Genomic DNA, 26,881 nt, shown 5'->3' with positions numbered 1-26,881 from the left:
TTTTAGCTTCCAGGAAAGGTAATTTGGAGCCACAGTGTTGGTTCATTTCAGCTGGCTCTTTAAAGTCTATTTTAAGTATCTAATTTATGACCAAAAAAGAGAGGAAAAACGGCAGTGCTCACCGTTTAAACGTCTGTCCCCTGAGACGAGGGCTGTGGGAAGCGTTATTAACCTTACACTCGGCTTTTCTTAAGTCGAGGCTAAAGCCTATTCAGTGTGTTTGTGTACTTTAAAGATAGTTCCCAAATTATTCTGGACTTTCATAGGGACCATCGCTAAATCGACACCCCTACCTCAACAGATCACACATACTCCTGAGAGGCAGTAAAGGGTTAAAAGTGTGGCGAGGAAGGCAGAATTTCAGCCAGAACGCTGGAAAGGACTCCGGAAATTACAATCTTTTCTCCTAATGAAGAGAGCTGAGTTCCTCAGATAATTGTCAAACGGTCCCTTCCTCTTTGGCATTCAAAAGATGAAAATATTCTAATATTAAAGAAATTAATCAAGGAGGACACAGTGATTTGTATTTGGGCAAATCTTGTGTAAATCTTAAACCCAATTCCTGCTATTCCAAACACGCAGACAGAGGGACCAGCAGGTGGCGATAGATTACAACTTCTGAGAGGAAACAACAGCCCCCACAAGCGAGCAGTTCTTCAAGGAAAACTGCAGGCCCTTCCCCTTTCACATTCATACCCTGCCATATTTCACAAAGCCGGCTGTTTAAAATGCTGAGAGATGCTACCGGAAGTGGCCTGAAACACGCAGGGTCTCTGTCCCTTTCGTGAAAGAGAAGGGGATGTGAATAGCCATTTCTTTCCCACAGAGCATTACCCCAAAGGTAACCTTAGGAAAGGAACTCTTTGATATAGGCAAGGTATTTCACTGCAGAAGTGGAGACCAAAGAAATAACAGACCTGGACTGCAATTGTGAAGGAGAGCTTTTAAGATGTATCTATGTTTTCTGCTCTTCTCTCAACAGAAACCAAGGCAAAATCAATCTTTTCCCAAAAGAGTGGGATGCAAGAACGTTGATTTCCCCCATGAGATGCTTTGGTGAAATGGTATGGAATGGGAGAATCGCTCCAATAATATTTTATCCATTTCTTTCAGTGTAAAAGCTCTTAACTGTTTAAAATAACAGTAAGTTAGCCTTTGTTTTTAGATGTAGGTGACTATTGTTTATGAGAAGTTTCTGGAAGGTTCTGACTCAATCATGGAAAATCTGAGAACTTAAATTTCTGTTTCAGATTGGGTTCCTTTCCTAATCCTGGCCAGTTACTCAGGGAAGAAAACTGGAAATTTAATGAGAGGGATTCATCTGAGCTGTTGTAGCTCAGTCCCTTTTATGTCAAGAACTTACATGTAAGAGCTCACTGGAATGTATTCACAGCCAAAGTTCTCACCTGTATCATCTGCACATCAGTACCATGGGTTTCCCCAAAGCAGTTAGTCACCTGGAGCTCATTCTTTCTATCTTACCCTCAGTTCCAAGACTGAGGTTCTGTTTTCTTTGCCTTTGGGTAAGTCGGGGACCCTTTAGATCTGCACAACCTGAAATCTCAAGCAATGCATAAATATGTGTTTTAAATGATAACCAGTATCTTCTCACTAGGGTTTTAGGCACATTATCTCAACTTCAAAGCAAGGGACAAGCCACAGACAAGCAGCTGAATAGACAATATATTCCTAAAATCTTCAGATGGCCATCTGGAAGGCACCTAGCAACTGAGGAATGAATGTGCAGAATCATTTTGCATCAGTTGTTTTTTATTGTTATATCTGGATTCGGATGAGTTGAAAAGAAAATGTAGAGAAGGAAGAAATAAGTCTCAAAAAGTCAGAGCCATCTACAGAACCTCAACTAGCCTACGAAGGAGCCACCAGTTACATTAGTATTGAAGCCATTGCTTTAACAGGTTGTAAAAGATCTCAATTTAGCAAGTTTTACTTTGAGATAACTTTCTCAAAGTTCTTTTACTTCTGTTTAGTACATGATTTTTAATATTTTTCTTCTTATTTTCTGTCATTGGTGGGTTACAGGCTAGGAGAAGATGGCTTTAGGAGGGTGATGCTGCCTGGTGATTCGTGTGTTCTGCCTCACCTTTGGATGAGTTCTTCTGACGCCAATAGGAAGAAACTGATTTGGTGCCTGTTATGATGAGGAAGAGATTTTCTTCCTAGCACACTGTCCAGTGGTAGACAGGGTACTATGAAATTTATCATCTTTACAGAATGATCATTTTTGAATGATCCTTTTTATGGAAAGACGTTTAAAATAATTTTTGTTAGAGGTAAAGCTACACTTAGGGACCTGAGAGCAAGAAACAGAAAAAACATCATCTCAGAGTAGAAGAGAAGGCAAGTTAAAGTATTAAAAAGGAGGAAAGGGGCTCATGAAAGTTAACTGACTATTTGTTGGGGAGAAATAATTTTCTCTGCTCTTCAAGATCTTTCTAGCTGGACAAAGAATCAAATTGATATGAGGCAGATTAATAGGAGAAAATCAAATTTCATTTTGTACATATAGGAAATCCACACAGACATGAAATTCCAAAAATAGGCAGGCAAAATGAGGAATACATACCATCCTGAACTAAGAAGAGATTAGGGCTCTGGGACCTCAAAGGGAAGGAATGCAATTCATAGGGAGATTAAAAAGGGTAAACACTGTTTACCAACAAATGTTTGCTGAGCCACTCAGGAACAATGGGACATGGAGAATTTGATCAAATAGGCTTTGTTAGGTTCCTCGTCTACCACACCTAGTTGATATTAGACTGTAGTTATGTGTGGTGATAGTTTTCTTGGAGTGGGTCCTCTATCTAAATTCTTTTAAGGCAGTTGATGGGGAGGTAAAGAGCTTTTTCCTGAATCTGCTGGTTTGTTTTGGGTTTTTGTTGTTGTTGTTGTTGTTTGTTTTTTATTGCTTCTTAACTCAAAAGAATTTTTCTGCCAAAGTGGCCTATCTTGGGGTGGCCTGCCCTTGGCCCCCACAATTAAAAATATATTTGTACAGTTATTCAGCAATAGGAGCTACATAATAAATTCTAAGAAAATAGGGACTTTGGGGGGGGCACTATTGATGATGGATTATAACTTTTGCTACTTAAATTATCCAATTAAGCGTAAGGGTAAGCAAGTTTGTGAGTATATTAACTGTTCTATGAAGGTCAGCAAGTTTCTATATCAGATGACATTTCTTTTCTGAACATAATAACCTACTTATTTACTTACCAGTGTTTATCCTTATTAGAAGCTTCTAGCATACCAAAAAGGATACTAAAGCCACTAAAATGGCTCACATACAATATGCCTTCCACAAATATTGATCTCTTGTTTCTTCCTTGCCTTGTAACTTTTCTATACCCGGGTCAGTTTTACCTTAACTCTTTTTTAAAGTTTATTTTTAAAAATACATATATTTTCCCTTTAAGATAATATGTAATTGTTAAAGAAAGTATATGACTCTATAAAGAAATGAAATAACCTCATCACCCAAGCACAACCATAGTTAAACTTTTATTAACTTTTTCCCAGATTTCCACCCTCCCTCACTTCATGTATAGGCTTAATTAAAAAGTTTTTAGTATTGGACAGATATTTGTACACTCATGTTCATAGCAACATTATTCACAATAGCCAAAATGTGGACCCAACCCAAGTGTCTATCAATGGATGAATGTATAAACAAAATGTGATATATACACAGTGGGATATTATTTAGCTATAACAAGAAATGAAGCATTGATACATACTATGATGCTGATAAATCTTGAAGACATTATGCTAAGTGAAATAAGCCAGTCACAAAAATGATAAATACTGTAAGATTCCACTTACATGTGGTACCTAGAATGGTCAAAATCATACCAATAGAAAATAGAACAGTGGTTGCCTGGGGCTGGAGTGAGGGGGAATAGAAGTTATTGTTTACTGGGTATAGTGTTTCAGTCTGAGAAAATGAAGTTCTTGAGTTGGATAGTGGTGATATTATCACAGCAATATGAAAATACTAAATGCTATTCAACTTAAAAATGATTGTGTATGTTATGAATATTTTACCACAATAAAAAAGTGATACATGTCCATGACAAAAAAAAAAAAGAGGATAAATAAAAAGTATAAATTAAAAAATAAACTCTTCTTACTTACCTCCCCTCCTCAGTTGCACAACCCAGGGATAACCATTCAAACCAGTTTCATGCAGGCATACCTTGGAGATATTGAGGATTCAGTTTCAGACCACTGAAATATAGCAAATATCACAATAAAGCAAGTCAAATGAATTTTTTGGCTTCCCAGTAAATATAAAAGTTATGTTTACATTCTACTGTAGTCTACTAAGTGTTAGCATTGTGTCTAAAAAAATCTAATGTACATACTTAAAAATACTTTGTTAGAAAACACTAACCATCATCTGAGCTTGCTGCTGGAGGTTCCTGCCTAGATGTTGATGGCTGCTAACTAATCAGGGTTGTGGTTGGTGAAGGTTAAGGTGACTGTGGCAATTTCTTAAAATAAAACAATAATGAAGTTTGCCACATTGACTGACTCTTCCTTTCATGAACAACTTCTTCGTAGCATGCAATGCTGTTCAATAGCATTTTACCCAAAGCAGAACTTCTTTCAAAACTGGAGTCAATCTATCAAGTCCTGCCACTGCTTCATCAACTAAGTTTATGTAATATTCTAAATCCTCGTTTGTCATTTCAACAATCTTCACATCATCTTCACCAGGAGTAGAAACCATCTCAAGAGACCACTCTCACTGCTCATCAATAAGTAGCAACTCCTCAGGGGCACTTGGGTGGCTCAGTCAGTTAAGCACCTGCCTTCAGCTCAGGTCATGATCTCAGGGTCCTGGGATCAAGCCCCATGTCAGGCTTCCTGGTCAGTGGGGAATCTGTGTCTCCCTTTTCCTCTGGCCCTTCTCCCTGCTTGTGCTCTCAGTCTCTTTCTCTCAAATACATAAATAATCTTAAAAAAAAAAAAAAGGCAACTCCTCATCTGTTCAAGTTTTATCATGAAATTGCAGCAATACAGTCACATTTTCAGGCTTCCCTTCTAGTCCTCTTGCTATTTCCACCACATCTGCAATTACTTCCTCCACTGAGTCTTGAAGCTCTCAAAGTCATCCATGAGGGTTGGAATCAACTTCTTTCAAACTCCTGTTGATATTTTTATTTCTTCTCATGAATCACTCATGTTCTTAATGACATCTACAATGGTGAATCCTTTCCAGGTTTTCAATTTACTTTGCCCAGATCCATCAGAGGAATCACTATCAATGGCAACTATGGTCTACAAAATGTTTTTTTTTTTTTTAAGATTTTATTTATTTATTTGACAGAGAGAGACAGCCAGTGAGAGAAGGAACACAAGCAGGGGCAGTAGAAGAGGAAGAAGCAGGCTCCCAGCAGAGGAGCCTGATGTGGGGCTCGATCCCAGAATGCCGGGATCACGCCCTGGGCCGAAGGCTGACGCTTAACGACTGAGCCACCCAGGCACCCCTACAAAATGTATTTCTTATACAAAAAGTTAAAGTTCCTCTTTGATCCTTGGGCTGCAAAATGGGTGTTACTAGGCATGAAAACAACATTAATCTCATTATATATCTCCATCAGAGCTCTTGGGTAACCAGGTGACTTTTTAATGAGCAGTAATATTTTGAAAGGATTTTTTCTGAGCAGGTCTCAACAATAGGCTTAAAATATTCAGTACACCATATTGTAAACAGCTGTGCTGTCATTCCAGCTTTGTTGTTCCGTTTCTAGAGCACAGGCAGAGTAGACTTAGTATGATTCTTAAAGTCTCTTATTTTTTCCCCAAGTTTTTATTTAAATACCTGTTCATTAACATACAGTGTAATACTAGTTTAGGTATAGAATTTAGTGATTCAACACTTACATACATCACAAGTGCATGCCTTAATCCCCATCACCTATTTGACCCATTCCCCCCACCTACCTCCCTTTTGATAACCATCAGTTTGTTCTCTATCATTAAGAGTCTGTTCTTGGTTTTCCTCTTTATTTCCACCGTATGTTCATTTGTTTTGTTTCTTAAGTTCCACATATGAGTGAAATCATATGGTGTTTGTCTTTCTCTGACTTATTTTGCTTAGCATAATACTCTCTAGCTCCACCCACATCATTGCAAATGGCAAAATTTCATTCTTTTTGATGGCTGAGTAATATTCCTCTGTGTGTGTGTGTGTGTGTGTGTGTGTGTGTGTACATCTTCTTTATCCACTCATCAGTCGATGGACACTTGGATTCTTTCCATAATTTGACTATTGTTGATAATGCTGCTATAAACATAGGTGTGCATGGATCCCTTTGAATTATTGTTTTGTATCCTATGTAGTATAATAATAGTATAATTACTGGGTCATAGGGTAGTTCTATTTTTAACTTTCTGAGGCAACTCCATACTGTTTTCCAGAATGGCCACATCAGTTTGCATTCCCACCAACAGTGTAAAAGGGTTCCCCTTTCTCCGCATCCTCACCAACTAAGGGCCCTTAGGTTTTCAGAATGGCAAATGAGCATTGGCTTCAACTTCAAGCCGCCAGCTTCGTTAGACCCTGACAAGGGAGTTAGCCCGTTCTTTGAAGCTTTGAAGCCAGGCATTGACTTTTCTCTGGCTACGGAAGTCCTAGTTGGCATCTTCTTCCTAGAGAAGGCTGTTTTGTCTACACTGAAAGTCTATTGTTTAGGGTAGCCATCCTCATTTATTATCTGAGCCAGATCTTCCGGTTGACCTGCTGCAGCTTCTACGTCAGCACATGCTGCTTCCTTTCGCACTTCTATGCTGTGGAGCTGGCTTCGTTCCTTAAACCTCAGGAACCAATTCTGCTAGCTTCCAACTTTTCTTCTGAAGCCTCCTCACCTTTCTCAGCCTTCAGAGAATTGGGGAGTTAGGGCCTTGCTCTGGATTAGGCTTTGGCTTCAGGGAATGTGGTGCCTGGTTTGATCTTCTAGCCATACAACTAAAACCTTCTCCATATCAGCAGTAAGGCTATTGCTCTTTCTTAACGTTTGTATGTTCACTGGAGTAGCACCTTCAATTTCCTTAAGAACTTTTCCTTTGTATTCACAACTTGGCCTAACTGGTGCAAGAGGCTTAGCTTTCAGCCCATCTCAGCTTTCCACATGTCTTCTTCAGTAAGCTTAATCATTTCTAGCTTTTGATTTAAAGTGAGAGATATGTGACTCTTCTTTTCACTTGAACACTTAGAGGCCATTGTAGTCTTGTTAATTGGTTTAGTTTCAACATTATTGTGTCTCAGGGAATAGGGGGTCCTGAGGACAAGGAGAGAGAGAGAAGGGTAGGTCAGTAGAGCAGTCAGAACACACACATTTATCCATTAAGCTTGCTGTATTATATGGCATAGTTCATGGCATCCCAAAATAATTACAATCATGACACTGAATCACACACAGATCACCATAACACATCACTACAACAAATATAATAATAATGAAAAAGTATTAAATATTGTGAGAATTACCAAAATGGCACCAAGAGACTTGTTCAATGCAGGGTTGCCACAAACCTACAATTTGTAAAAAATACAGTATCTGCAAAATGCAATAAAGCAAAGCACAGTAAAATGAGGTACACCTGTATTTCTATTTTACACATGCTGTGAACTGACACAACGATCCACCAATTCCCCTTCCTTGGCTTTGAGTGGTCATGATCCTGAGGGTAACCTTAAGAGCCCAGTTTGCCTATAGTCTTAAGAAGATGTTATTGGTCATCATGCTTGCTATGCTGTGGCATGAACATTGGGTAGAACTCTCTTGACTGTAATTAATAGAAAATCTGAAACAAATAGGCTTACGTGCTAAGAAAATATATTGTCTTATATAGGATGTTCAGAGAGAGGGCAGGTATTAAACCAGAGTTAGTCAACTGAGTTAGTTAAAAATATAATCAAGGACCAGGTTCTTTGTTCTCTCTGCTCCACTGGCTTTAGCAGAAAGCCTCTTCATGGCTCTAAGATGGCTGCCAGTAGCCATGGGGCTACACACTTTCTTGTCCATACCTAAGTCCTGCTCTTATTTTATTACCTAAGATTGGCTGAATTCTGTCCATGTCTAGTAATAACTAGTAAGCAAAGAGATGTTGGTCAAAGGGTACAAAGTTTCAATTATGCAAGATGAATAAGTTCTGGAGATCTAATGTACAGTACAGTGAAAATAGTTAACAATACTTATTGTATACTTGAAACTTGCTAAGATGATAGATCGTAAGTTCTACACAACACACACACACATTGGTGATTATGTAGAGACGATGGATATGTAAATATGCTTGATTGTGGTGATCATTTTGCAAGGTATATCAAATCATGAAGTTGCACACCTTAAATATATATAAAAACAATTTTTTAAAACATCAAGTATATGTTTTTCAATTTTTTAAAAAATTTATTTGAGAGAGAGTGAGAGTGAGAAAGATTACAGAGGGAGAGGGAGAAGCAGACTCACTGCTGAGCAGGGAGCCTGATGTGGGGCCCGATCCCAGGACCCTGGGATCATGACCTGAGCTGAAGGCAGATGCTTAACGAACTGAATCATGCAGGTCCCCCCCAAATAAAATTTTTATATGTCAATGATATCTCAAAATCTTAAAAATCTAATAGCAAGGAGGATGGGAGCACCATGATTAGCTTGGACTTAACTCCTAGGTTGGAATGGATGTAGGAGAAACCAATCACAATGTCTGCTATAGGCTATCTCCTGCTTCAAAGAGTACATTTTGAACAAGGCAATGCAAGCCAATCTTACCTCCCAGTGCTTCACTTCACAAGTCTCTCCAAGTTCTGCTCACTCCCCATGCCCCATTATAACTCATATCCCATGACAGCTGGGGAGTTTATTAGGTAAGTCCATCAGAGAGACCTTTCCCTCCTTAGTCTGGCCTTGGCAGCCTCATCCTACCTGCCTCTTGCGAACTCTCAGTACCTCATGATATAGGATACTTGCCCAGAAACCCAAAACATTTCCAATAGGTCTAGGCTTTCCTTCACATCTGACACTATGAGATATGTTCAAGCGTTCACTCTTGTCAGTATTTTAGACAAACACCAAAATTACATGTATCTTACAGGTCGACCAGGGTACAGTTAAAGGGAAAAACCACATTTCAATGAAAGGGAACGCAGGTTGTCACCTTGTTTAACATATAAAGAACTGTAGGCTAACTGAAGGCTGTATAAGGACCAATACTGGAGAACGAAGGAGAGGCATCTCTGATTCCACGCGTGGACCGCTGCGGCAGTCGTCCAAACAGAACCAACCACCACAAACTAAGGTTATGTTACATGCATTTTCTGAGGTATTAGATAGGCTTTACTTCACAGATCATCTCCCTTTTTTCAATCTGTTTCTATCTACTGACCTTTTAGGGAGGAAAGCACAGGGGTGAAGGGAGGGTGGCATTAGATTAAAATAACCTGGAAGAGCAGTGAAGAGGGCCACTCCATCACCAGTGAGCTGGTGACCAGACCAGAGAACACACCACCACCAGTCACAAGCGCATCGTCCATGGAATAGGCTTTAAGACGTATGCTCTTCAGGCACTCACAGAGATCTGGAAATTTGCCATGAAGGAGATGGGAACTCCAGATGTGCTCATCGACACCAGGCTCAACAAAGCTGTCTGGGCCAAAGAAAACAGGGAATGCCCTCTAAAGGAATATACTGTGTCTATGTGCAGTCATCCAGAAAATGGAACGCAGATCAAGATTTGCCAACTAAACTCTATATACATTAGATACTTATGTACCTATCACCACTTTCAAAAACCTAGTCAGTCAGGATGGATAAGAAATGAGCAGATGGTCAAATAGTTATGAAGCCACCACACACACACCAAAAAAAGACCTAGATTGGAATCTGCTAATTCCCAGGTATGCGATCTTTAGAAAGTTACTCTCAGTTTCTCTAGGCCTCAGTCACATCAAATGTAAATGGGAGATAATAATGCCCACCCCGTACAGGTGTTACAAAGATGAAAAACATTAACATACGGAATACTTAGTACAGTACCTAATGCATAATAATCAGTACATATAATCATCATCCTTCCTCCTAAACCTGCTCATCTTAAACATTTAAAAAGATTATATTCCTTTTCCCTTATGTCTTCCAACAATACTTCATCTTTTTCTTTATAATCGAACTCCTTGCTTTCCTTTTCCTCAACTCCAGCGCACTCAAACTCACTGAAACATGGCTCTCCTCCACCCCACTTGACTGACACTGCTCTCCCTGATGTCACCAACCACCTCTCTGTTGCTATCCCACACCCTTTTTAGTTTTTATCTTACTTGTGCTCTTTACAACGTTTGGCCAAGCAGATCTTTCTGGACCTAGAAGCTCTCCTGCATTTCTGTGGTGGTACTCATCATCAGTTGGGATGGTTTTTGGCAGAAAACAAAACACCTCAATCCAAACCAGTTTAAATAGTAAGAAAGCTATCTCACACAACAGTAAGCACAAACAGAGGGCTGCCTTCCAGAGCAGTTCGTTGCGTGGCTGAACATCACCAGAAATCTAGGTTCTTTTTGCTCTGCCATCAACAGCATCAGCTTCATCCTAGGATTCGGTCCCTTCATCATCAGAAAATGACTGCCAGCAGTAAGTCGGGCAGCATGCTTCTGGTTCTTAACCAGAGGGGTGGAGGAATCTCTCTTCCCAATCATGAAATGAAGTCCTTGATCTGCCTGGGCCACTAAAGGTCACATGTCCCCCTTTGGAACAGTAACAGTCACCAAAGAAATGCCATGTACTGATTGCCTGAGGGTATCTTCCCTGAATCCCATGGCTATTTGTGTGTGGAGTGAATATTCTAACAGAATCAGGGCTCTTTTTTTTTTTTTTTAAAGATTTTATTTATTTATTCGACAGAGATAGAGACAGCCAGCAAGAGAGGGAACACAAGCAGGGGGAGTGGGAGAGGAAGAAGCAGGCTCATAGTGGAGGAGCCTGATGTGGGGCTCGATCCCATACCGCTGGGATCACGCCCTAAGCCGAAGGCAGACGCTTAACCGCTGTGCCACCAGGCGCCCCCAGAATCAGGGCTCTGTTAGCAATAATGCAGGGAGGGACAGATGCTGAGTGGGTGACCAATAGCACGCACTATATTCTTGAATTCCTGCTGGTTGTTCTTCTGTCTCTTTTGTGCACTTCTCTTTCTTGGACTACCACTTAAATGTTGTTTATCATTTAAGATAATTTTATTTTCAGTCCTCTTCTATTTAGACTATACTTTCTCTGTGAGACATCACTTCCTTATCTTTGATTACTATCTCTAATCAGAGATACTTCTATTACGTGTTATCTGAGTCTAAACTGATGACTCCTAATTAAGGCATCTATTTCCAACCAAAGTGTTTCCTCCAAGCTCCATACCATGAATTGCAAAAAATGAATACTTACCGAATACTTCCTATGGTAGGCAGAATAATGTCCCCCCACTCTCAAAAATGTGTATGTCCTAATCCCCAGGACCCATAAGTATGTGAGGTTACATGGCAAAGGGCACTTAAGATTACAGATTGAATTCAAGTTGCTAATCAGCGGACTCTAAAATAGGGAAGATTATAGATTATCCTGGATTATTCAGATGTGCCCAATGGAATTATAAGTGTCTTTAAAAATGGAAGATGGGGCGCCTGAGTGGCTCAGTCGGCTGAGCATCTGACTCTTGATTTCATCTCAGGTTATGATCTCAAGGTCATGAGACTGAGCCCCTAGTCTGGCTCCCCACTTAGCAGTGAGTCTGCTTCTCTCCCTCTGCCCCTCCCCCATAAATCTTTTTAAGATTTAATTTATTGAGAGACAGAGAGAGCACAAGCAGGGGGGAGGGGCAGAGGGAAAGGGACAAGCAGACTCCCCACTGAGCATGGAGCCAGATGCGGGGCTCGATCCCAGGACCCTGAGACAATGACCTGAGCTGAAGGTAGATGATTAACCGACTGAGCCACCCAGGTACCCCCAAATAAATCTTTAAAAGTGGAAGGAGGAGGCAGGGTGTTGAGAGTTTAGCTAAACTATTCTGTATTATTGCTGCCTTTGCATCTATTTTGGCTAAGCACACTAGCCTCTCTCTCAAGCGCATGAGATGACCACCCATGTACTAGATAATAGCCTGCAGAATCACAAGTGTAAACCGATATACCTTCCCCAATGCCCCTTGTGATAAACAGTCTCTCCTGCCTCCCAACTGCTTCCCCTGTGCACCCCTTAAATAAGACCCCCACTGAGCTTACCAAAACCCTGATCTTTCTGGTTTGAATTGGCCAATCCAGCCTTAGCCTGGGAGCCCCAAAAGCACCCCACTCATGGCCCTGACGAAGGCATGCCCCAGGTCTTGCTGTCCACTTTCTGTCTGTGCCTTGACCTCCCTATGTGGCCCCTCTAATGCATTCCATGTACCTGCCCCAGGACCTGTAATAAACTTCTCTATTTCACTTTCCCTTGTGGTCTTTGTGGAAGCATCACTTACCATCTGACACACAAGGGCTCTCCTTAACAAATGTTAATTTAACAAAAATCACAACACAGGGGAGAGAGAATTAGAGAGATGGCCATGTGAAAAGGTCTCAGCCAGATGTTGCCGGTTTTGAAGATGCAGGAAGGGGCCATGAGCCAAGGACTGTGCATAAGCTCTAGAAGTTGGAAAAAGCAAGGAAAGAGATTTTCTCCTAGAGCCTCCAGGAAGAATGCAGCCGTGCTGACACCCTGATTTTGGCTGAATGAGGCTCATTTGGATTTTTTTTTTTAAGATTTTATTTATTTATTTGACAGAGAGAGAGACAGCCAGCGAGAGAGGGAACACAAGCAGGGGGAGTGGGAGAGGAAGAAGCAGGCTCCCAGCGGAGCAGGGAGCCTGATGCGGGGCTTGATCCCAGAACCCTGGGATCATGCCCTGAGCCGAAGGCAGACACTTAACAACTGAGCCACCCAGGAGCACCTCATTTTGGATTTCTGACCTCCAGAACTGTAAGATAATAAATTTGTGTTGTTTTAAGCCAAACCGCATGGGTTTTTTGGATTAAGTAAACTATTGTGTGCAGAACAGTACCTGACACACGGTTAGTGCTATGTAAGTTTTTTCAATTATTAATTTCCTCTCTGAGTAATTCACATAGACGTAAGACCTAAATATTAAGAAGGAGCTCACACCAATATGGGTAAACTATAAGAACTGTGTGACAAATAAAGAACAATCAGATTAAAATGCAGCTTTGTCCTTTATATTTCCATGGTATACAGTAATGAAAATACATGAAGACTGAACCACAGCAGCAACTTCCATCACCCATCTTCACAGTCATCAGAGCTTTCTTCACTCAGCTCCTCACTGCTTTCTCCTTCACTCTCACCACTACTGTCTTCTTCACTATCTTCATCATCTTCCTCAAGATTTTGAGATTTCTCTGCCACAGAAAGGAAGAGAATTGCTTAAAATGTTCTTGATATCTCTACTCTTTGAAAAATCCTAATTCTCCTTGCTTCTCCCTTATCTAAGAAATACCTATCTTTGGAACATGAGGACTGAGCCAAACTTTGCTGACTGTATATATGGTCAAAGTAGTAGTACAAAGAAGAATATGTTCTTACTGGTATAAAGATGTTTATGGATTTAGAGTAAATTTAAAACATAGGTCTATACAAATATTTTTTTACTATTGTCACCATAATTCTTAAACACAGTAGGTGTGAGATGTAGGGTAATTTAGAGGGTAGTGGTTTTCCTTGGAATTGCAGGACAGTGCCGCTAACCTGTGTGGCAGTTAGCATGTTCTGTTCCCTGTGAAGACTCTGTCAGTGCCTGAGGCCTGGCGTCCAGGGAGCCTGCTTCACTTGGGCAGTTCCACCCCACAACCCCCCGGAGAAAAGGGAATCACCTTGACCACCCACAAAGGACCACTCACAAAGGTTCATTAAACCATCCAAAGACACCCAGTTGGCCTTTGCTTAACCACTTCCTGAGGATGCACTTCACCAATCCCTTGGGATAATGGGTTTTTAAATAGTGACTGCTCATAGTTCTTTGAGAAAGAAGGAATTTCAATTTTTAAATTTACCCATCAGCAACATTTCTTCAATAAGTGAGAAAAACTCCTTGGCCTCAGGATTTTCTGGTTCATAGATTAGAACTGAAAATAGACAACAGAATGTTCGTTACTAATTTTCAAAGTGTTTTAGCAAACAGGCTCCTCAGAATGAGACTGGAGCTGTCAATCAGAGTAAGTGAAAATGCACAAAGCAAGAAATATCAACAATTATTCCATAGGAATACCTAAGTGCAAATAGAGAAAATGCTCTGCTTATCGTAGGTGCATTGTAAGAGAAATAATTCTCATTATATTTTCTACCTCCCATCTAAAGAATGCAATCTCCATCACTATGAGGCTTTCCTCAAGGCCTTGTAGCCAAAGCGTTTTTTGACTATAACCAAACAAGGGACATATCCTGCAAAATGTGGAGGCTTCACTAACGAGAAGACAGTGCGCCTTGGGTAGTATTCGTAATTCTGCTTTATCCATTTAATGTTGTGACTCCCATGTAATATCTTGATGGCCCCCAGGGGGCACTGAAACACCAAGTGTGCCGTTCACCTGTCTGAGAGTAAGACAAATAATTGTGGGTGGTTCAACTAGGCTCCGGTGCTTATAGGACATCATCCCATATGGCTATACTCCTGACACACCAATCCAGTGTCTCTCTTTCCTAATCTACCCACATAACAATTCACCATTGATTGGGTTAGCATAACTGCACCTGCTCAGAAGCTGCTTTTAAGGATCCTATAGGTTAATTCAGACACCTTTAAAGGTTTCTAATAAAAGTATCTTTTAATTCAATTTAAGTTGAACTAAAATATGCTTATCATTAGCAATCTAAATCTTTTTCCGACCCTCTTTTTAGATCAGTTTCTCCAACTTGCCCCTTGAGATACTAGGTTCTTAAGATGTTAATACATATTTGGGAAACTAGGTCAAATGAGGTTAATCAGGGAAAGTTTACAGTAAGAGAAACTGTAAGATTTTACAGAACCATTAATATGCTCATAACTATTATGAATCTTACAGAGTGGAGAATGTGGTTTCCCCAATGTATTACTCCCATGGAATCCTTTTTGATGGGACGCTTAATAAGAAATCTTCAATATAGTTAAGAAAATTCCATGTTGGGGGACGCCTGGGTGGCTCAGTTATTAAGCGTCTGCCTTCGGCTCAGGGCATGATCCCAGGGTTCTGGGATCGAGCCCCGCATCAGGCTCCCTGCTCCGCTGGGAGCCTGTCTCTTCCTCTCCCACTCCCCCTGCTTGTGTTCCCTCTCTCACTGTGTCTGTCTCTGTCAAATAAATAAAATCTTAGAAAAAAAGAAGGGTAGCTGATTCCATACTCCATGATCGTAGCTGAAGGCAGACGCTTAACGACTGAGCCACCCAGGCACCCCTGGAATCAGCAACTCTTATGGTTTAACAAAAACCATTGGCAAACGTCAATTTTCAAAGTGAGGGACAGGTATCTGCTTTGAAGCTTACCCCAGAAATATATATTCTAGGTGATGAATAAAAAATTCTCCTTACTCTTTCAGAGGCTAATAGGGTTTGTAAAAGGGTAAGAAAAGCCTCTAGCACATTCAGTTAGTGTCCTGGGAGTTGTTCCCAACCTGAGCCCATAAGCAGATCCCAGTATGGGCCATGAAGAAAGACTGTCAGATGTGATTCCTGGTTCTGCCACTGTCTAGTTGGGTCTCCTTGGGCAAAATATTTACTATCTCTGTATCTCAGTTTCCTTATCTGTAATAACACTACTGGCCACATTAGGCTGTTTTGATTAATCAATGAGATAATGTAAATAAAGTACTTAGTCCAGTCCTTGGTGCACAGTGAGGTTTCCAGAAATGGTTTTGGACCTAGAGAAAGACTTGGCTCCTTCCTAAACATTCAGTGGATGTTTCCTTCTGGCTAAAGAGCTGGGGCAGGAGCTGGGGGATTCTGCTGCCCATAGGGTTCTAAGTCCCTCAGACTGGAGGCTATTCTAGGGTAGACAGAACATTGGTCTTGTTCACTGCTGCATGCCTAGGAGAGTGCCTGACACAGAGCTGGGGCCCTCAAAACATTAAAAAATGGAATAAGTGGGGCGCCTGGGTGGCTCAGTCGTTAAGCGTCCGCCTTCGGCTCAGGGCGTGATCCCAGGGTCCTGGGATCGAGCCCCACATCAGGTTCCTCCGCTGGAGGCCTGCTTCTTCCTCTCCCACTCGCCCTGCTTGTGTTCTCTCGCTGGCTTGCTCTCTCTGTCAAATAAATAAATAAAATCTTTAAAAAAAAAAAAATGGAATAAGTGAAGAGTAGAAAGCAGTCCTTTTATGCCTAGATAAAATTACATTCTAGGTTAATGGGAAAAACTGATTTATTTTACTCAAAAACAGAAAGATGGGATGCCTGGGTGGCTCTGTTGGTTAAACGTCTGCCTTCAGCTAGGTCATGATCCCAGGGTCTTGGGATCGAGTCCCACATCAGGCTCCTCACCCAGCGGGGAGCCTGCTTCTTCTCCCTCTGCCTGCCACTCCCCCTGCTTATGCACTCTCTCTCTCTGACAAATAAATAAATAACATTTTTTTTTTAAAAAAAAGAAAGAAGGAAGGAAGGAAGGAAGGAAGGAAGGAAGGAAGGAAGGAAGGAAGGAAGGAAACTTCATTATAACTATCCTTCCTGAAGATACATCTATCTATATTTGTGTTAGACCAAAGTGATGAGAAACATTTTGTTTCTCAGGCCATTATTTTTAAATACCTACAATGATAATTGATGAAGTAGGTCTTCCAGGCCTAAATGGGTTTTTTGCGTAAAATGTTGGGCTGCCTGTGAGCAGCACTGATGTGCCCTGCGGAGAGTGAGTTGCAGGTTCCCTTCTTAAAGGTAAAGAGGCCAATAAACAGAAAGATTGACTGACATAAAATCTCACGGTCAGTCATGAGCTGAACTAAGAAAAGTGCTTGGGACTCCTGACTTTCAGTCTAATTTAAAAACCACTTTTCCAGGATGCCTCCAGTGCCTGGCAAGAAGCGGCAGAGAGCTGAGGTATCAGTTCTGCACGACATAGCAGGAAAACGGCTGAGGAAATATTACTCACATATAAAAATCGTGTGTGGAAGACAGATAAAATTCAAGCCTTCACTGACAAATAAAATTTCTTGGGGGAACCCAATACAATTTTTTTTTAAGTCAGGACAAACAGAAAAGAAGCCACAGGCACGTGAACGCCAGGCGGGAAGCCCTGAAGCCCAGTGGAGATATAAATGACTTTACTGTGATTGGACAGCAAGGAAACATACTAGCAATCAGCAGCTTTATTCAGAAAATGAGTTTATATTGGGGCTCCTGGGTGGCGCAGTCGTTAAGCATCTGCCTTCGGCTCAGGGCGTGGTCCCAGCGTTATGGGATCGAGTCCCACATCAGGCTCCTCCGCTATGAGCCTGCTTCTTCCTCTCCCACTCCCCCTGCTTGTGTTCCCTCTCTCGCTGGCTATCTCTACCTCTTCAAATAAATTTAAAAATTTTTAAAAATCTTTAAAAAAAAAAAGAAGATGAGTTTATAAAACATTTCAGAAGGGATAAGGATACATTATATAAATTAATTGCCTTAGATACAAAGAAAGTAATTAGTTGACCACAGGAGCCATTTTAAGCTTGATTGACCCATAAAAGTACCCCCTTTCCAAGTCCCTGCCTCCTTGACCAGAAATAAAAGTTTATTAATCAAATGAGGAAATGGAAATATAGTAGGATATCAGAGGCTTTCAAGCCAGACCTAGGATCTAATCTTAACTCTGCCTCTTAGTAGTTGTGTGACCTTGGTGAATTAGTACTCCTTGCTAAGAATTAGGTTCCTCATTTGTAAGGTGGGGTTCATAATATCTGCCTCACAGAATTGTTTTAAGAATTAAAGTATTCAAGAATACTCTCATTATTAGTAGGTGCTTAATACATACATATATAAATACATGAATATGTAAATAATCTGAATATATACATAGATACACAGAGAGAGAGAGAGAAAAGGGAAAGTGTTCTGCAGAAGAGCTAGAAGATAGGAAAAAAAGACAAAACAATATACTGTAAGCACTTACATATAAAATATTTTGGGGTCCATCCTAGATGAAAAAAATCATTTGTCTGTTGTTCTGAATATAGAGAGGAATTCAGAGTTCTCAGCAAAGTGCTTCCCATTAGCATCAAACTAGCACTTTCTCCTCCCTGAGACAGAGCGTCTCCAACTCTCTGTTCTTTCTTAAACTTGTTTGACACTGCTAATGCTGGATCTCCCTAATTTCATACCATGGCTGGAATCTGCCTCAGGGGTAGCCAATCTTATTTTGCATGCACCCAGCCCCCACTCCCATCTCTGGGCCTCTCTTCTTCTTGGGAGCCCTGTTCTTTCCCAACGGGCTCCCTGGATCATGGGGCCTGTCTTGGGGCTCTCCGGACCTCCTTTCCTGTAGTCTAATCCTTAGTTTGAGGCACCACTATCTGACACTGACAGAAAAGAGTGACTAGTATTCCTGGATGAGCCAGTAAGGGTAAAAACCAAACCAAAACATAGTTAATGTCAACCCCAAAATGGTTCAGAGCATGTGTGCTATGATTCCTGCCTTCTCTCCAGCTGCCAGCATGTCTGGTACGGAGCTGGTGCTTGACGGCTGGAAGGGAGGGAGGCAGGGAGGGAGGGAAGGAGGGAGGGAGGGAGGGAGGGAGGGATATTTTACAGGGACATAACCCCATTAGGATAGATGAGCTTGAACTTTTTCATCCCCACTGCCCTGGCACTCAATGTGTGTTCACTGGTTCGAGTCAGGTCAATAAGCATTTTATTGAGCACCTACTGTTTATATAGCATCCTACAAGGCTAACAACCCAAACTGACCAATAGATGTGGTGATATCAGGGCATATATTTTGTAAGCTTCAGCCAGAGGCTTTCTAAAATGATGCACGGATATGGAAATATATAAATTTCCCCATCATTAGGCTCCACAAGAGACTCGGAGAACTGAGAGTGAAAGCTACTGACTCACTCCCTTCTACACCAGTCCTCGGAGAAGAAACGTGCTGTGGGAGGCGGCAGCTTGAGTTCCAGTTCTGGCTGTGCCGCTAGCTCCCTGAAGAGCACGGAGCAGGCTGCGTATCCTCTCCCTGCTTCTGCTTCGTTATTTATAAACATAGACAACTGGACATGGTTCTCTTGAAGGATTCCTTCTGATCAGAAATCCTATGTTTGTGTACCACCCAAAAATAGTTTTAATCAAAATATTTTATTTGATGTCTCTAAATGTCAAAGTACTTGAAAGGATTACACAAGGCAAATTATTTTGGATAAAAAAATAAGCAGTGTTAAAGCATTCAAGAAACCCCTTTTAAAAATTAGCCAATGATTTAAGAAGTACTGTTCCCATAGTGGAGAGTCTGTGTGAGGCAAGTGAGGGTAGGTCCTCACAATCCCTATACATGTTTTCACTCAAGGACTTTTACTGTAAGACTTAGGTCTAACACTAGTTAATAGTGATAATATTATCATTCCTTTACTCAAAAGTGCTCAATAATTTCCCACCTTGCTCAGAGAAAAAGCCAAAGTCCTTAAATTGTGAAAAGGTCCTATGCAATCTACAGAACCCCCAAACCATAACCTCTCTGGCCTCATCTCCTGTCACATTTCCCCTTGCGTATTCTACTCTGGTTACGTTCCTTCCTTGCTGTTCCCCCTCAGGCACACTCACGTCTCGGCACATTTGCTGTATGTCCTGCCTCCCTGGACCATCCTATTGAAAACTGCTTTGCCTCTTTCTGGTACTTTCTATTCCTTCTTCCCTACTTTATTTATTTTTCTCCATAGCACCTATCATTTAGGACACGCTAATTATATACGAATTTGTTATTTATATATAGTGCCTGCTGGATACTATATATGAACGTGGGATTATCTGTCTTATTGACTGCTGTATTTCCAGTGCCTAACACAGTGCCTGGCACAGTCCACACTCAAATATTTGTGGAATACATGCATGTTAAGTAAGGTCTGCTGCCCTACCTGACACTTCTTTGAAATTAAAGGCATAAAGTTACTAACCCGTTATCATGAAGGTAAAGATGTTGACTTATTTTCCAGTGATAATTAGCTTTTGTTAGTTTATCCCACTCAAAGTTATCCTAGAAGTCCAAAAGTCATTCTACCAATCAACTTAACTTATTAATAAAGAATCACTGAGACACTATCAGGGAACTCACTAGGGTATAATAACCAGACCATCTTACATATTATGGAATGCATTTAGAAACAAAGGAAAAATTAGAAAACAGAAAAGTATTTTGTACTTACTCATCTGACATAATTTTTTTGCCAAATGGTAGTCTTGTCCCATTTCTGCTCTCAGGAACTGGAAAACAATAAGAAATTCTTCAGATAAGTACTTTCAGAGAGAATTTAAATGTCAATCATAAACTCCCTAAAAAATACTCCATTAATGATGAACTTTTAACATTTACATGTCTTTCCAGGAGTGTCTATAATCAATCAATTAAGAATATTTAAGGACTTCCCATGGCAAGGCAACAGAGAACAAATACGATACCTCCATGTTGCTGCAGCCATACTATATACGTACTACTTAACAATTCTCTGAATCAAGGTGGGAATACATAGGTTGATTCAACTGGCAGAGATAGTAAAGACGTTAATTAATATCGCTTTGGTTCAGATACAACTTTTATTTGTAAGCTTCATCGATGAATACATGACAATATTTAGTAAAAAAAAGAAAAAGAAATAAAAAGTAGAATTACAATGATGTATATTTAATATTTTTCAGCTCTTGTACCATCCAGTTTTTGTTTTACTATTTTTATTGTTACGAAGTAGTACCTATTTTTGTATGTAGGAAATTTAAAAGCTAAATAAACACATTCTGTCCCCAATTAAAAAGCATTTATATTTCTACCATCCAGAGATGTTTATTTTTAGCATCTTCATGTGTATAGTTTTGGTATTTTTTCATCAGTGAACACATATCATATTTACAAAAACTAGGATTATTCAGTAACTTTTAAAAAATAAACCACATACCATGATAATTATCTCACCATAAAATTAAAAATTCCTATATTTTTTACTTAGGCTGCAGTTTACTAATCTAGTCTAACTTATTTAGACTGCTTCCATTAAAGAATAACCCTACACTGGGATGACTGCTGTTGCTTGTGTGAGATATATTCTAAACACAGGCAGGTACACTAGGCTTACTGGGCAAGAGACAGGGGCATGGAGTATTTTAGAAGAGACACTTCCCACACATTTCCAGACATGTGAGACATACCTAGGCAACATTTTAAGAAGTTCTTTACCAGTTTTCTGGGTTTCTTCCATGAATATTAGATTATTTAAATTTTTCTAATGTAAACAGAATTCTCCTGAAGATTTTTCTACAAGCCGGTACTTTCACCACAACCCCCACTTATTGTCATATTAATAAATGCTACATTAAACTCATTAAACAGAATTCTCTTGTATTTTTAAAATCTCTTTTTGTCTAAGGTTAAGATCTGTCCATTTTTACTAATTGTGGTTTCCTTCCATTTTAATTATGATATCTTGTGGTTTATCTATGTCATTCTTTTTTCAAATATCCTGCTCTTAAACAGATACATTAATTTGGTTTTTACTTTGAATTTTGCTTATTTCTTTTTCCTATTTACATTATGTTTATTTTGTTCTTCTTCTAGGCTCTGGCATTAATATTTAGTTCATTTGTTGTCATTCCTCCTTTAATCACCATCGTCATCATCAAAGCATTTGAAACTTTGAGCTCTTTTCAAAAGTTCTTAATATTTAGTGTTGCAGTTATCACCATTTTCTAAATAGTTTGTGTGTTTAATTTTGATTTTGATTTTTAATTCAAGTGTGATCTAGAAGACTATCTTTTACTTTTATGTAGTTTCACTTTGTTATTGAAGTTATTTTTGTTTTCAGTGTGTAGTTTAATTGATCATAGTCAGAGAATGTGACCAGTACAATATACAGCTATTGTGTATGTTTTTAAATCTTTATGGAAAATTTAAATATACACAGAAGTAGAAAAAATAGTAAAAGAAGTACACGGCCCCAATTCTCACTTTCTGATTTTATCAATATCACCACACACTTTTTCCTCACTCTGCCTCACTCTATAATAATAATAAACATTATTATTATTATTATTATTATTATTATTATTTTGCCTAGATTATTTTAAAGCCTTTTACAGATATCATCTCATTTCACTTTAAATTAAAAACCCATGACACTCTGGGTATTACACCTAACAAAACTAACAAGAATTTCTCAATATCAACTAAGATCTAGTCAATTTAACAAAACATTATATTAATAGTACTAGCCTCAGGAAATGACAAGGAACATGGAATCAATTTCAAAGTGTCCTTTGTAATGACCTATTTTGTTGTTGTTGTTGTGTTAACAAAAATATACATATTTCAACAGTTCAAAATGCAGTGAAATTAAGAAATTCATGCAATGGATATTTGGCTAAAGACTTTCATGAGAATTGCTTTAAACTTCACAGTCAAGCTAAAGTTAAGTGAGAAGACAGGTTTAAAAAAATTGGTTTTAAATTATTTGTGACATTCAAAATAGAGAGTTGGGACTTTCAGGAAAGATGGCAGAGTAGGAGGACTCTAAACTCACTTTATCCCATGGATCCAACTAGATAACATTCATCACTGCAAACAACACAGATAGTGACCCAAAGACTGGCCAAACAAACTCCACAACTGGGTGTAGAGAAGAGGCCACATCGAAGAAGACAGGGAAGGCAAGGACTCAGTGGGAACTTAAACTCCATGGATTTGAACACTGGAGGGAGGGAGCCATGGGCATGAAGAGGGGTGAGAAACAGATTATCACATGGGGGAGGCTACAAGGGGAAGAAGAATCCTCATGGCATTTGGCTTTGAAAATGAGAGGGGCTGAATTCTGTGAGTGCTTACAACCATTGGGACTTAAAAAGCCTAGAACTTTAAAAATCAGCAGGCTTGGCTCTGGAGAGCCCAGACCGCAAGAGGAAGCTGAGCCCCTACCATTAAAGAGACAGCACAGCAAACAGCCTGCAGAGATACAGCTTGGAAACAGCAGTTTGAAGGGTGTCTGGGGCTTATGGGAGGGAGAGTTAGTTACCGAGCTCAGAGTTCGCTGAGGAACTTCTCCAGAAACAAAGGAGCTGGCAGCCTCCATTTCCCTCCCCTGCCCCTCATCATAAACACACAACCACCTGTGGGAACCAGCACAGCACTGGCATTCACTACCTAACTTGCTTATACCACACCCTACCCCCTGCAGCCAGGCCTGACTTAGTCCCAGTGCTGCAGATCCCCTCCCCCAAAAAACCCCCCAAAACCTTGCCAACATTGCCTCTCCTGACCTCTCATGGAGGACATGTACACCTTGTTAAAACAGCACCCTCTGCCCACGTGTGCTTTGCGGAGCAGCCAGCCAGCTCTATATCCGTGGTGGCTGTGCGTCCCCTGTGGAGGAGGACCAGTGCCACCGAGTTAAAAGTGCACATCCTGCCCACTACCTTCAAGAGCAAGGGCCTGTAGCTGACTTTCCTAACACAGAAACAGACACAGAGAGTTACACAAAATGAGGAGACAGAGGAATATGTCACAAATGAAAGAACAGGACAAAATCATAGCAAAAGACCTCGGTGAAACATATAAGTAATATGCCTGATAGAGAATTTAAAGTAATGATCATAAAGATACTCCCTGGACTTGAGAAAAGAGTGGAAGACATCAGGAAGATCCTTAACACAGAGATAAAAAAGAGCCAGTCAGAGATAAAGAACACAATAAATGAAATTAAAAGTACACTTGATGGAATACAAAGCATGCTGGACTAAGCAGAGGAACGAATTAATGAACCAGAAGACAGAGTAATGGAAAGTAATCAAGTTGAGCAAATGAGAGAAAAAAGAATTATGTAAAATAAGAATAGACTTAGGGAAATCAGGGACTCCATCAACCATTATAACATTCACATTATAGGGATCCCGGAAGAAGGGGAGAGAGAAAAGGGGGCAGAAAATGTATTTGAAGAAATAATAGCTGAAAATCCCCTAATCTGGGGAAGGAGACAGATATCTAGACCTCGGAGGCACAGAGACCCCCCCCACAAAAATCACCCAGAGATCCACACCAAGACACATAGTAATCAAAATGGCAAAAAGTAGTGATAAAAAGTTTTTTTTTTTTTTTTTTTTTAAGCAGCAAGAGAAAAGAAGACAGTTAGATAAGGGAAACCCCCTAAGGCTATCAGTGGCTTTTTCAGCAGAAACTTCTATAGGCCAGAAATACGTGGCATGACATATTCAAAGTGCTGAATGAGGAAAACTTACTGCCAAGAATACTTTATCCAGCAAGGCTATCATTCAGAATAGAATGAGAGATAAAGAGTTTCTCAGACAAAGAAAAACTAAAGGAGTTCATGACCATTAAATCAGCCTTATAAGAAACATTAAAGGGGACTCTTTTTTTTTTAATAGTTTATTTATTTATTCGACAGAGATAGAGACAGCCAGCGAGAGAGGGAATACAGGCAGGGGGGGTGGGAGAGAAAGAAGCAGGCTCATAGCAGAAGAGCCTGATGTGGGGCTCGATCCCATAACGCCGGGATCACGCCCTGAGCCGAAGGCAGACGCCCAACTGCTGTGCCACCCAGGCACCCCTAAAGGGGACTCTTCGAGTGGAAAGGAAAGACCATAAGTGAAAGTATGAAAAGTAGGAAACACGGAAGCAGTAAAACTAAGTATTTTTGTAGAAAATTAGTCAAGGGATTCACAAAATGAAAGGATATAAAATATGACACCATATGCCTAAAACATGGTGGGGAGAGGAATAAATAATGGATTCAAACTTAAGTGACCATCAACTTAATATAAACTGTTATATCCAGAAGATGTTATACATAAACCTAATAGTTACCACAAATAAAAAATCACTAACAGGCAGAGAATAAAGAAAAAGGAACCCAAGTATATTGTTAAAGAAAGCCAACAAACCATTAAAGAGAGCAGGATCAGCAAAAACTATAAAAACAACCATAAAACAACAAAATGGCAATAAATACATATCTATCAATGATTACTTTGAATGTAAATGGACTGAACACTCCAATCAAAGACATAGGGTGACAGTGTGGATAAAACAAACAAACAAACAAACAAACATCTATATGCTGCCTACAAGAGACTCGTTACAGATCTAAAGACACCTGCAGAGTGAAAGTGAATTTATCATGCAAATGGATGTCAAAAAAACAAAAAAAATAGCCAGGGTAGCAATACTTAAATATAGGACAAACTAGACTTTATCGGACAAACAAGAGACAAAGAAAGACACTATATAATAAAAAGGAGACAGGGGCGCCTGGGTGACTCAGTCATTAAGCGTTTGCCTTCGGCTCAGGGCATGATCCCGGAGTCCTGGGATCGAGCCCCACATCAGGCTCCTCCGCTGGGAGCCTGCTTCTTCCTCTCCCCCTCCCTCTGCTTGTGTTCCCTCTCTCACTGGCTGTCTCTCTGTGTGTCAAATAAATAAATAAAATCTTTAAAAAAAAATTTTAAAAAAAGGGAAGAATCCAAGAAGAAGATATAACAACTGTAAAAATGCTTATGAACCCAACATGGAGCACCCAAATACATAAAACAGTTAGTAACAAACAAAGAAACTAATCAACAGTAATGCAATAATAGTAGAGGACTTTATTTATTATTTTTAAAGATTTTATTTATTTATTCGACAGAGATAGAGACAGCCAGCGAGAGAGGGAACACAAGCAGGGGGAGTGGGAGAGGAAGAAGCAGGCTCATAGCGGAGGAACCTGATGTGGGGCTCGATCCCATAACGCCGGGATCATGCCCTGAGCCGAAGGCAGATGCTTAACTGCTGTGCCACCCAGGCACCCCAATAGTAGAGGACTTTTAACACCCCACTTACATCAATGTACAGATCATCCAAACAGAAAATCAAAAAGGAAACAGTGGCTTTGAAAGACACACTGAGCCAGATGGATTTACTAGATATATTCAGAACATTCCGTCCTGAAACAGCAGAATACACATTCTTTTCAAGTACACATGGAACATTCTCCAGAATAGATCACATATTATGCCCCAAACAAGCTTTAACAAATTCAAAAAGATCGAAGTCATACCATGCATTTTTTTCTGACCACAATGCTATGAAACTAGAAATCAACCATAAGAAAAAATCTGGAAAATCCAAAACAGATGGAGGTTAAACAACATGCTACTAAATAGTGAATGAGTCAACCAAGAAATCAAAGAAGAAATCAAAAAGTGCATGGCAACAAACAAGAATGAAAACAATCCAAAACTTTTGGGATGCAGCAGAAGCAGTTCTAAGAGGCAAGTTTATAGCAATATAGGCCTACCTCAAGAAGCAAGAAAAATCTCAAATACACAACCTAACCTTATACCTGAAGGAGCTAGAAAAAGAACACAAACAAAACCCAAAAGCAGAAGGAAGGAAATGATAACGACTAGAGCACAAATAAATGATATAGAAACTAAACAAACAAACAAACAAACAAACAAAGAAAAATAGAACAGATCAATGAAACCAGGAGCTGGTTCTTTGAAAAGATTAACAGAATTGATAAACCTCCAGCCAGACTCATAAAAAGAGAGAGAGAGAGATGACTCAAATAAATCAGAAATGAAAGAAGATAAATAACAACCAATACCACAGAAATACAAAGTGTTACAAGAGAATGTTATG

At 39.9% G+C, this 26,881-nt stretch overlaps 1 protein-coding gene across 2 annotated transcripts in view; it reads right to left on the bottom strand.

The window, feature by feature from the left end:
- Positions 1–13,254: 13,254 nt before the first annotated feature.
- ERICH2 (glutamate rich 2) overlaps positions 13,255–26,881 on the bottom strand; it is a 38,896-nt gene continuing 25,269 nt past the window's right edge. For both annotated transcript variants that reach the window (XM_044381491.3, XM_057318511.1), the window contains 3 exons: positions 20,409–20,466; positions 14,111–14,182; positions 13,255–13,459 (listed from right to left, as the gene is read on the bottom strand). In XM_044381491.3, the coding sequence (XP_044237426.1) occupies positions 13,338–13,459; positions 14,111–14,182; positions 20,409–20,466 (252 nt within the window). In that variant the 3' untranslated portion in view covers positions 13,255–13,337. The remainder of the gene's footprint in view (positions 13,460–14,110; positions 14,183–20,408; positions 20,467–26,881) is intronic.

This window comes from Ursus arctos, unplaced genomic scaffold (genome assembly GCF_023065955.2).
Source record: "Ursus arctos isolate Adak ecotype North America unplaced genomic scaffold, UrsArc2.0 scaffold_1, whole genome shotgun sequence".
Taxonomy (NCBI): Eukaryota; Metazoa; Chordata; class Mammalia; order Carnivora; family Ursidae; genus Ursus; species Ursus arctos.
This window is presented reverse-complemented; position numbering and strand designations above follow the sequence as displayed.